The sequence below is a fragment of the Simochromis diagramma genome, unplaced genomic scaffold (assembly GCF_900408965.1).
Source record: "Simochromis diagramma unplaced genomic scaffold, fSimDia1.1 OVJJ01000141.1, whole genome shotgun sequence".
Taxonomy (NCBI): domain Eukaryota; kingdom Metazoa; phylum Chordata; class Actinopteri; order Cichliformes; family Cichlidae; genus Simochromis; species Simochromis diagramma.
Genome location: NW_024387350.1, coordinates 314,936 through 327,493, shown reverse-complemented (window position 1 = coordinate 327,493; position 12,558 = coordinate 314,936). Strand labels below are relative to the sequence as shown.

General features: G+C 43.2%; 1 protein-coding gene across 2 annotated transcripts in view; it reads right to left on the bottom strand.

Annotated features, from left to right (window-relative positions):
- Nucleotides 1-12,558, bottom strand: part of LOC120718452 (F-box/WD repeat-containing protein 7-like) — a 47,281-nt gene that overhangs the window by 6,693 nt on the left and 28,030 nt on the right. For both annotated transcript variants that reach the window (XM_040006998.1, XM_040006999.1), the window contains 6 exons: nt 8,167-8,249; nt 6,832-6,967; nt 6,123-6,257; nt 5,902-6,025; nt 4,325-4,452; nt 4,131-4,244 (listed from right to left, as the gene is read on the bottom strand). In XM_040006998.1, coding sequence (XP_039862932.1) covers nt 4,131-4,244; nt 4,325-4,452; nt 5,902-6,025; nt 6,123-6,257; nt 6,832-6,967; nt 8,167-8,249 — 720 coding nt within the window. The remainder of the gene's footprint in view (nt 1-4,130; nt 4,245-4,324; nt 4,453-5,901; nt 6,026-6,122; nt 6,258-6,831; nt 6,968-8,166; nt 8,250-12,558) is intronic.

Sequence of the window (12,558 nt, the reverse complement as noted above, 5' to 3'; positions counted from 1 at the left end):
CTTGACAACTGTTGCGGACACGGAGGAAGACACTGCGGGCGTCGACACGAGCGCTCGCTGTTACTACACGACTGTCAGCGGCTCGTACGCGGCGGCGCACACGCCTCATCACCCCCGCAGACTAAAACATCGTGAGGGTGTGTGTGTTTTTCTTTCTGCAGGGAACAAAATGACTTCACACACACACACACACACACACACACACACACACACACACACACACACACACACAGGCAGGTCTAGGCGGATGAGCGAGCAGGTGTGGCGGATTAAAGAATGTTTAACCGAAACCAGATGAACGACCCGAGTCTGCGATCTCTCACCACATACTGAGTCCTGCGAGGGTTACTGTGGTTTATATAGTACACTCAAAGTATCCCACAATGCCTCACCGTGAGTAATGTACAACCAAGGGTCACTATCCAAGCATTGTATCCCATCATGCATTGTTGCTGGAGTAAGAGGCGCTGGTTGGTTTACAGGACAGAATTTCATGAATGACAGGAATTCTTCAAACCCTGAACGCAAACACACACTGGAGCTTCATCAGAGTGTGTGATTGTGTTCCTGTTATGACACGGGTCAGCAGAGATGAGCTTCCTCTGAAGGGTGACCGGTCTCTCCCTTAGAGGCGGGGTAGAGACTCGTGAAAGGAGCCATGGTAAACGGCACCTCACGACAGAGTTAATGTCAAACTGTGGCTCTACCGCCTGAGCCACATGTAGAGCAGCTCATGTGTGAATGTCAGACACAAAGCACTCTGGCGTAGAGAAAAACGCCTGTTGCATGGAGAGCTTTGAGCGCTGCATAAGAACCAGACCATTTATATCATTTTCCAAAATGACGTCACATGTGCTGTTGTGAGCCGCCGCAGTCCTGCATGTCTCACATTTTACAACTTTGTGTGTTTTGATGCTGCAGCTCGGTTAGAGACGTGAGTGCACCATCGTGTGGGTTTAACTGCAGTCTTAACAATGCACCAGGAGCTCACACATTACACAGACGGACATGCGGCAACAGTGCGAAAAAGATGAAACTTTGTGGAAAATGCTCAAATTCTCATGATGTGGAGGTTTGTCTGAGTGGCGACGCCCGTCGTTCTGCAGAATGCTGCTGCGGCTAACAGCAGTGATAAATGGATGTGACTGTGTGACGTCACCGTGCCATGCAGTGTCCCACGCAGCGGGTTTACTGAGGCTTAACTCTTTCCACCTTTGATGCTTACAAGGATTTAGCTTTGTTTCTCTTTTCTGAACCGAGTAGTTTCTGTCATACTTCATAACAACAGGTGAGCGTGGTCGCTGCCTACACAGCTGTCCTCGGAAAAAAAAACAGAACCTGTTCGTCCGTGTAGATTCTTGGTCATAAGGTCACAGTAGTCTAACGAGCTTAAAAAGGCGGCGACAGGACTTCTGGAAGTTTTTCAAATTCATGTACAGGTGACAGAACTCATCATTAAGCGTACAAGGGAGTTGGTCTAATACCATCTTAGGGGGAAAAGAGTTGAGGAGCTCGGTTACTCAGGGGCATCTTCCACACTGACAGGAACCCTGAGGTGGTTCAGGATGGGGTGTGGATGCCTCCTGGGCACCTCGTTAGGAGGACACAAGCTCTCAGCTGGCTTGGGAACACAGCGTCACCAGAGCAAAGAGGACGGAGGAGGTGAAGGTGAAGGAATCACAACAGTCTGCTAGTGTTTTAAGCCCGAAACATGTTCAGGATTGTTCTTCTGGTATTACTCTCCTTTTCTTAAAGTGGACTTTCCTTATAAAACAAGATGAGCAAACAGTAAAAACACTGAAACCAGGAAATCAAGAGCACAAGATTGAAGCAAACTGGTATTACATGAGCCCGGCCTTAGCTTAACGTCAGCTGAAATCTCTTCAGCACAATCAAAGATGTCTTTGGCATCCTGCTCATGGCTACTTTTGGAGGGTTTTAAACTATTTTAAAAGGACCTGCAGGGACCCATAAAACTGTTATTTGGTGTAAAACAACCTCCTCTTGCAGAACATTTTGCAGAGTTAAATTAAGATGATCAGTTGCAGCACGGACGTGCACTTGCAATCAGACAGCTTCTTGGCTTCTGCAGAGAGGGCTGCACTTTATGTCAACATTACATTATCCTCGTCTTGGTGCAGCGGGTAGACCGAGAATCTGCAACAATGGCAAAAGCTTAGCTGGCTTAAGATGAGTCCGGGCATCTTTTCTCTGAGGACAAAGGAGGGATTTATATTCCAGCAATGTTCCCTGTTTATTTAAGAAGCTTTTCATGGTCTGAAATAAGGTAAACGAGAGCCTGTCACCTTTCTGAATGCACTCTGATTGCATATTGTGTGTTTAACGGTCTGCGGGTGTTAAACAGGAAGGTTTACAAAAACACAAACACGCCAACAGAAACAGACACTTTCTCTACACCTTTAACACAAATGTGAGTATTCAAACAGAGATGCCTCGGGTGGTGTATGTCTGTGTCTGTGTGTACACAAATAGCTTCCCAGCGACACACCCCGACTGACACGACTGCTCCGCCTGTGTTTAGTCCGTTTAGCCACTCTGAGCTTCTCACTGTCCTATTAGGTCACGCTGGCCTACATATTAAAATCTTATTCAGGTCAAATCTGAAGCTGAGTGCAGCTCGCACGCAGGAGAGTCCCATTATTTCATGATAATGTCTTTTACTGACGATTCTCAAGGTCACCTTGATTAAACACTTGATAGCTTCAAATTTAAACCCAAACATATTTGAGCTCTGATTCTTTGAAATCAGAGCTTGAAATGTGGTAAACATATGTTTGACTTCCAGACGATTAAGCCCACAGACTGACGGTTTCCTCCCACTGCACCCCGATGTTCACATTTCCAGGCTGAAGTGAAATTTGTCCATGAACTCGAGCACCTGTTGTGGACTCGAAAGTCCTTCTAGAAGCAAGTCTAGCAACTCATCAGCCATTCTGGATCAAATCCAGGGAGTTACTCATTGCTTTAATTGCTCTGTGTTTCTTCCTCTGTATGAAAACATGTGAATGAGCGCCCGCTTGCTAACTTGATCTACAGGTAACTCACTTCCTCCTGATGACAGCCTCCTACACAAATACCTGCCCAGGACAAAAGATTCACTCATTCATCTTTCGCTCAACCAGCCACACCTGCATCTACCTGCAGCTCTTCCATGTGCTTTGCTCACCAGTCTGAAGGCGTTTCACTCTTTAGTCTGAACTGGTTTCACATGTTTATATCAGACACAAAAGCACTCCACATCACTCTCCTCACATCCTGTAGAGCAGGGATGTCACATTATAGTGTTTCTGTTAGTTTTTAACAGATTAAAGATACACATCGCCTTCCTGTATTCCCCTGATGGAGGTGCAGACACCAAGTTGGCTCCTGAAGCAAAACCCTTCATTTCTCGTCCCAGTTCAATTATCGGTTTCCAAAGAAGGAAACATTGAGATCTGATAATGGTGTGCAACAGCATTATCAGATCTCAATAATAATGCTGCCCATAATAATGGGCAGACACCACCCTCACTGACCCCTGATGCACATCCAGTCATTTTGTTGTTTAAGGGGGATTGAAACAGTTTCAGGTCAGACAAGAGCTTCACAGGTTACGTCTAGCAGACGTGTTTCAGGGTATGATCCTTGTTCTTGCTCAATGAACTTGGGCTCATGGATTATGCAATATTTAGATCATCTTTACAGAAGATTTGATGGCAGTTTCTTAATCTTAATTTTGTCAAAGTCTATATGGTTTGTTTATTTTTAGGTTGGTGGTAAATCATTTATCTGATAGGCTTTATTGTGAAGTACTACAAAATAAAAGTCATATTTGTACCGAATTTGACTTGCAAAAATAAAGGCCTCACTTTTTTTAGCGAAACAGCTCCTGCAGCCCTGCAGAGTAAAAGGAGCTGCAGAAATATTCACACTGTATGTACTTTAATGTGTGAATTTCATAATAAAAGCATCGCTTCTAGAAATTTCACAGTGTTCCAAAATAAAAGCGCACACTTTGTTTGCTAGGCGACACAAACAATCACACACACACGCATGTGATCGTGTGCTCGAAGCAAAAGAAAACAATCGTTTCCATAATCGATACGTCCGTCTCTGCTGTTGCGTCCTACCTTGCCGGTGATGGCGGACCACACTTTGAGCGTGTTGTCGTCTGAGCCGCTGACAATCAGGTCGCCGCTGAACTGCAGGCACGTGATCACATGATCATCGTGGCCTTTTAACACCTGCAAAGACATTTAAAGACAATCAGTTCACATTTACATCTCAGACCGATGCTGTTGAACCGAGGCGGTGTGTGCGTTACCATGGGTTCCCGTGTGTCCCCCTTCCTCCAGTTGGTCTCTATGCGATGCTGTCTAATGTAGGTCGATTTCCACTCACTGACTGCAGCACTTGATCGCCTGTGACGAGACGACGCGCACTCTGATATACCTGCAGAGGGGAGGGGGTAAAAGAAGAGGATACATTTCAAAAATGGGGCGCTCAGTCTCACCAGTCTCCTCGCAGATGCGCATATTAATTAAAAAAAATCCTAGGTCGCCTCTTTTTCAAGTTATCACATTCACTAACTCAGGTGCCCATGTCGCCCACCTGCATGGCGCAGTGATGAAAATACTCCAACCACCTGTTTTTTTGTTGTTGCCACACCTTTTTGGGAGGAAAATAGCAAATCTGATGAGCAGATTTAAATAAAGATCATAAGACAAAAACAGATTTCTAATGAACTTCAGAGTCAATATTTGGGAGGCCAGTCCATGACCGATGATGCTTCATTGTGTTTTTTTCTATCCAGGAATGTTTTTACTGCGAGATTACGTTTCATCACCATACCTGAAGTTCACTGTAGTGTAGTGGAATAGCATCTACTGTGACTTTACTAAAGTAGACCAACTTTAAGCCAACATTCATTAGTATGTAAGATGAGTGTGGTTAATGAAGGTTAGCTGCATTTATATTCTTGCTGAGTTCTTGCTAACGTCGACACCGATCCCGGCAGTATGGCAGGGGAGTTGATAATTAGCCTTATTTGTGAAGCTGGTGAGCTGCAGTCAGCATCGGCTTCATTAGTATGGCTGTGGTGTGGCGCTAACGTTAGGTAGCCTCATTGGTATGGCTGCTGAGCGCAGGCAGTGAATCTCGGCTGACTGGCAGAATTCCCAGGCACACACATGCACACACACACGCGCGCACACACACACACACACACACACACACACACACACACACACAGCCTCTGCATTGCGCTGAATGAAGGTGCAGTGACTGTGTGTGGCTGTATTTGCATGTTTCACTCAGGTTAGAAAGCACCATACATCCAGCAAGTTCCCGTCTCTCTATTTGTATTCTGGTTTCCATATTCCCCTGTGAAAACAGTGGAAAAACACCTGCAGACTTCAGGTGCTACCTGATAAAACTCACACTCGCAACAGAAAACAGAAGGAAATTAATATAACAATGTGCTGCTGTCCTGGGCTTTTAAATGTAATTACCACCTTCAACCTCGAAATAAACTGCCATCTACTTCGTTTTGCCTTTGATTGAATCATTTAAATATTGAGGTGCCTTTTCTGCATTTTTTTAATTTGATTTGCTAAAGCTGCTGAGGTCCTCTCATGGTCAAACTTCCAGTCATTATTTTATGATTTAATTATAGCTGAGATGATCATCTCTCCAAGGAACATTAACTGCTTCGTTAACCAAGGAGACGATACACGTTTATCCAATGCAAGGCTCTTAATTTGGAGTTTGCTCATTTTTTAAATAAACCACAGTGAAGTGAATATCTCTGGATCACAGACCACGCAAAAGGTTTCTCTTAGTCTCTTAAGGGCTCAATCGTAAGTTAAGTCTTACTGAATAAAACGTGACGATCGTCATTACCTTCCTCACGGCATTTCTCCCTCCACAGCAGGTTGTCTTCAGCCAGGGTCCTCCAGTTCCTGCAGGTCTGAGCGGCCTGCAGCAGGTCTCTGGGAGCCAGGAAGGTGAGCACGTACAGGGCTAGCTGCAAACACGGTGATAAAACACAATATTTGAAGCGCACTGCTCATCAACGGGGCCACATCTCTCAGACAGCAGAGCGGACTGCTTTTGTGCTGTACCTCTTTGGGCAGAAGTGATATAAAGTCTCTCTGGAACTGAGGCTCAATGACCTGCATCATGTGCTTCACCTGGCTGGTCTCACACCTGTCGATCAGCTCGTCCAGAGCCAGCAGCCGCTCAGGGCCGCTCCACATCTGTGTGAAAAGGCAGCCAGGGGAAACATTAGCACAGGATGAAGAGACAAAGATTTACATTTACTGTTGCCACTAAAGTGCCTCCATATAAAGTGTTAACATTTTTGTACCGCTTTGTTTTCCTGTGTATTTACTGTAATTGTTATATTTCTCCTCTTCTGTGTGCATTTCAGGGTGTGTCATCTTTTACTTTTTGTTTTTATTCCCTTATCTCTAAACTGGTTTGAACTGTCTCTCCAAAGAGATCATGTTTTCATTCCCTCCATTTAAATGTCTCCCATCTCTTTGTGTGTCTGTACTTGTATGTTTTTTTAGTTACATAAGAACAGCTTGGAGGCAGCAGCACTCTGCCACTGTGTTTGTGTAGCGAGCGGAAGATACACCACACTTTACCAAAATTCAAGAAAAGCTGCAGTTTAGCTGCTGTCCTTGAAGAACCAGGACCAGTGTCTCTCTGCTCGGACGTGCATATAATCTGTGCACTGAAATTTTGCCAATTAAAAGTTCTTTGTTGGATTTTGTGTAAATATAATCTCTGGATTATCTGAGAGAACATGATTGTACGTGTGCTGACCTGGAAGGTGTGGAGCCAGTCCTGCAGGCCGGAGGGTGGCGGACCAGAGGTGACGCGTCGTCGCTGAGCTGAATGCCCGTTAGCCAGTCGTAGGTCACCGAATGTGGTGGGCGTGGCCTGAACCAGACTGGATGGACTGCAGAGAGATGCAGGAGCAGTACAGCAGAAATGTGACTGTTTACCATCGTAAACCCATAAAACATCCATCCATGCATGTTACACCTTTCTTTTATCCTTTTGGTTTATGCTCTGAACGGGTAAAGCTGATCTAATTTAACCATTTAACATTCGAATTAAATCACTAATTCGTTATTAAAATTCGATACAAAGGATTCCTGGATCAAATCCACTGTGGCTGCTATATTCATAAATGTTAGGAGAGCGATGACTTTAACTTCTCTGGACACTGTGTCACAAAATCTGCATGGACAGAATCACCAATCAAAACCAACACAGGGAAGATAGACGCCAGTCAGAGTGTCGGGTCTAGTCGACGGGGTGTTTCTGAATGTAAACCCTGTCTTGCTGGTTCGTCTCTGCTGCAGGATGTCTGCAGGTGCAGATGAGAGCAACTAGAAGCCCGGGGGAGCAATGGAGAACTGAGTTGGCAGCCAACTGTTGCACGCTGCCAAAAGCGGAATGGATAGGAGACGCCGAGCTATCAGTGTGATACAGGAAGCCCAAGGCAACCAATAATCATTCCCCAGGTTCACCTACACAAACCTTGTGAGTTTGGTTTGCTTCAGGTAGATTTCGTCTTTTCGTCATGTTTGCTAGAGCTGAGCTAAAAACCAAGTAGGTGTGGGCTTTTGGGAAGGGGCAAAAAATGCACAAAATCAGCTTTGTAGCAAAAAAGAATGCACAAAAAAATAAATAAAGAGAAGAAAAAAACTCTTTGAATTTTGTGTTGCTGTGGGGTGCTGTTTTAAGGGTCATCCACACAGCATCACACGCTATCAGTGATTTGGAAACGAAAACAACTATATTGGGCAATGTGCAGCAGCAGGCAGATAATAATAGTAATAATGTAAGATGGGCGTGTTACGGGTCCAACTCATTAAAACCTTGAAGGAGCAACTGAAACGACGGGTCCTGGGTGTAAACCAGACGGATGATTAACATTTATGGAGGTTCAGTTACATCGACGACCAGTTTTAAACGTGGTGTTTGTTTGCATGTGAAACTAGCTCGGTGCAAAGCAGGTAAATCAGTGACAGGATCTTTGTTCACTTCATGTTATTAGAGCACATTAGCATGTTGTTCCAAGTATTCCTAGTTTAGTTCAACAGTTTTGTGAAAAGATTCGTTCTGACGTTAAGAAATCAAATGTGGTACCTGAGGTATCCGTTGCCTTTGCAGTGCTTCTTCCCCGAAGGGAACGGCCGGCCGTCTGGACCATGGTCCAACTTCCTCTTCATCTGATGAAAGATAAAAAGAGAAACCATCACAGACTGTAACCCTCCCGTTTTGGAACAACAACAGAGCCAAAAGGAGCTTTGTAGGCCAAACTAATTGGATTTACCAACCGAGCTCCCAAAGCCCCACTTTGCTGCACGCTGGTGATTTGATTATTTGCAAATACCATAAAATAAGTCTGTCAGATCATTACCTGATCCATCTGATCAGGTAATGGTGGGGTTGCGCGTCATAAAGAATAAAGACTCTCCATGTGAAAAACCTTTTTAAAAAGCTTTAACTTCTCCACAAACCACTTCAAACGCCACAGGAGCTCTGGGGCTGCAATAGCAGTTTTTACCCAAGGGCCAAAAAAACTGGTTAATCTGACCGTATCCTTCCTCAACGGAAATCAGCTAAAATAAACACGCGCAGCTAGAAGTTCAGCATCAGCACAGAAAAACAAAAGCAGAAGACATTTATATTGTATATGTCCCTAAAGCATGGGACGAGAACAAAGCTAATGACTTCAAATCTGCACAGACAAAACAAACCACACAAAGACCATTTACAACAACTGGAAAAGATCAGGACACACTGAGGACTACTGCGGCCGGCTATGGATTTTATTTCCACTTGATTAAAGAGGCTGATGGATACGACTTCCACAGTAAAAAGTAAGACTCAAGACTAAATAAGCCAGACAACAAACTGGAGCTCTAGAGATGGGTAACACAACAAATACCAAACTAACAGCTGGTCTTATACTAAAACAAATATAGACAAGACATATTTTTACAGTTTTATATATGACGTAAAGCCCATTATTTACCGTCTATCACAAAGCTAACATGGTGACTGTGAGGTTCCAGTGTTAACCACTGCAACACTACGCTGCCCAGCATGGTCATGGCATATTTCAGCAAATGTGTCATGTTTTGTTTGTTTTTTAATTTAGCTCTTCAGTGTGTGACCGTTCACTTACTGTATCTAACTTAGTTTGGCATGTGGGGGAAAACGTTGGCCTTCCTCGGTCTACGTGGTCTAATCATTCGCAATGCCCCAATTATCTTCACAATCATCTCCACAGTATTAATGTGAGCCAGCCGAATTCATATTAGCCTGCAACCAGTGTCTGCACTCATGATGCCAGCGCAGTAAGAGCTAGAGGAGTTCCCACGGATGTTTGTGGGTTTCTGGGTCGACCCTGCGGTCAGAAAGACGACCAAACGGCTGGAGCCGAGTCCACATCATCAAAGAGCTGCAGATAAACCCGAGGCAGTCTTTTGAACCGCAGAGATGCTGGAAACACCTACGCCGCCAACTTAGACAAAGCGAGGTCTGAATCAGCCCTCTCCATCTCTCGTTCGCTCTTCTCTGAGCGTCTCTCGCTGTGAATGAACGCAGGAATGCAGAAAATCAGAGGAATGTCGGCGGTGCAGCGCCGCTCTAAAATAGCCTCCAACACACACACATGCAGAGGATAGCATCTGTGTGTGTTCAAAATTAAACACGGGCAAGAAGCACCTGTAAATATTTCAGATTGTAGATTATCAGAGGGCGTTCTTCACTCCCTAACATAAACTTATAATCTGCTTTCCATTTTCAGACTCCGTGTCGCTGGATTTTAATAACAGATGCCGCGTCTGTGTGGATTTGATTAAGCCGGAAAAAATAAATAAATAAAATAAAAAGGAAAAAACTTGACCTTGGGGGGCTGGAAAACTGAAGAATGTGTTTACAGTTAAAACCAGACGACTTTGGCTTTCGGGTGGGTGGCAGAGACACATCTGTGCTTCAGCAGCAAAAATGTCCCAATCAAGCTAAACTGCATACGTACTACTGGGACTTTTTGGAGGGTTAGCATCTCTGCAGCTTCACCTTAAATCAAGTTTATAATAATGAGAAGAGGATACGCCGTGGCCTTACATCGACCTAGGTGCAATTTTGCCGGGATTTAATGTGAAGTCTCCCTCCATAATCTGTGCTTTTACAACATAGTGAAGGAGCTAACGTCCATTTGAAGCTCCAAACGCAAACAAACACTAGTTATTAAAGTTTTATCTGACTTTAAGTAGATTTCTGCCTCCACAAATTGCAGTTTTACAGCAGCTGCTGTCTCTAAGGTGCATCTTTTATTCATATTTTGAAAGTGCAGCGAGGTGAAGGATTCAATTTAAATAGAGTTGAATTCGTTTGTATTAGATTTTCCAGGTTTCCTGCAGCTTTTTCTAGCTCAGTCCTATTTATGCAGCCGTGTTACAGATAAAACCGTCAATTTAAAAGAGCATTGTATTTCAAAATTATTTTTAGTTTTAGATTTTCTTCTTTGAAACATCTTTTTAACTTAAAAATAATCACACGGCCATTAAGGAGACAAAAAACTATTCTGTGTTTAATTGATCGCCATGGATACTGATCGTTTTAAACACCATTTTAAACGTGAACTGTGAAAAAATGGATTTCTAAGCTTTCAATCCTTCAGTGTGAAGCTGTGACGATAAATGAGCATTTGATGTAGAAGTCACGTATCCGTTTAATCAGTTACTTTTGTTTTCCACTCCTGGATGGAGGCAAATAGTCGTTTTTAACTTTCTGCTGCTGTGGTTTGAAGCCAACAAGACAAATTAACATTAGAAATGAAAGTCTTGTATCCTCTTAATTCACGTTAATAGATAATATCTGTTCATAAAAAGCTTCATCGGTCTGGAACACAAAGTTTACATGGTAGCGTTGGGACCAATATAAATATTTACATAAAATATAAACAGTTTCTAACTGTTGCTGTTTGCAGATTAAAGGATAAACAGGTAAACACTACAGATTAGTTTGAGTTGGCATTTTAGCTCATGTCCAATGTTTTGTCAAACACTTTCAAGGTTTTAATCTTGTAGTTTTAACCAAGCACTTAACTACTAAGCACTAAAGTGAAGCTTGACTGAAATGAATTTTGACCTGTATTAAACCCCACATGCTGACCCGGCTGCTCAGTAGAAAGACTTCATTCATTTGTGTTTTCAGAGAAGAAGCAGTGTCAGTTTCTAAGGCTTCATTCCTGTGGTCAGTAACAGAAGATGTGACTGACCATTACACACTCAGCGTTAGCTTGATTTCAATGTGAATTCTGGTGTTTTATACGGACTGAACCTAACAATGTGTCTCACAGCAGCTGTGCTTTACATTATCTGTCTTTTGAGGAGGTTTAGTGATACAGTTTCCTTTAAATTTTAATATTGACGTGATTTTATTGTCATTTGGATCCTCACCTTGATCCCGACTGGAGTTGATTTCATGTGTTTTTCTCTCGTATCTGACCACAGATATGGCAGAATACTGACACTGACATGCCTGTGCAGTGAAAGGCTCCACCTTTGTTTGTTTTCACAGTGTCGGGAGAAAGAAAAGTTACTGTCAAGGTTTCATTCCTGTGGCTCGCAGCACCAACAACGAGTACAGACTTTTTTTTTCCTCGTTTAACCAGCGTATATGAGGCAAACAAAGCAGAGTGTGACGGTATTTGAAGGTTCGTGGAAGAAAGAAAGAGCCAATTTTGAGAAATTTAAGCCAAACAAAGCAAATTATATCAGCTACTGTCAGCCTTCCTTATTTTTCGGGGGGAAAGAAAGTTTGCAAGGTGTCATTCTATGAAGTTCTCTCTGCAATCGTATGTGTTTCACCTTTAAGAAATCACATTTGACCTGTAAAATTGCACTTTTACCACGTGCAGAGTAAAGTGCCCTGAATTTAATTGTGCCTCAGAGTACAGGGAGGAAGAAATGTCACTTTTCAGGGCTTACCCAGCATTTATGAGCCAAATAGCACAGCTGCTAGAGATTATCACAGCTGTACTGTAAAACATCCCAGATTTACAAAGGGCAGGAGGTGTCAGGTTTTTACGTTTTCATCTTGCAGTTTGAGGTTAATTTGATTTAAAGTACTTTTTCAACCTTTATTAAACCCCACTGGCCCAAAATGGTGGCGTTTGCATGGTTGCACAGTGGACTAAACCACCTTTTGTCTGCATTTTCACAGTGCAGGGAGGAAAAATGTCACCTTCATAAGGTTTTGTGCCTGAAAGAGGAACAAACATAGATATTGACGTTAGGGCCGACTAAAAAAAATGTAACTCAAGTCTCACCTGCCACAAGGGGTCTATTTACATGACAGTACAGTGAAATACACTCCTGTATTTATGTTAAATATGAACAATATGACTTTTGTGGGTTTAGGCAGAAAAATCTAAGCCAAACAACACAGATCACAGCAGCTGTACTGCAAAACATCACTCATTTCAAGGAGCACAAGTCACTTTGTGAAGGTTTAATAAACCAT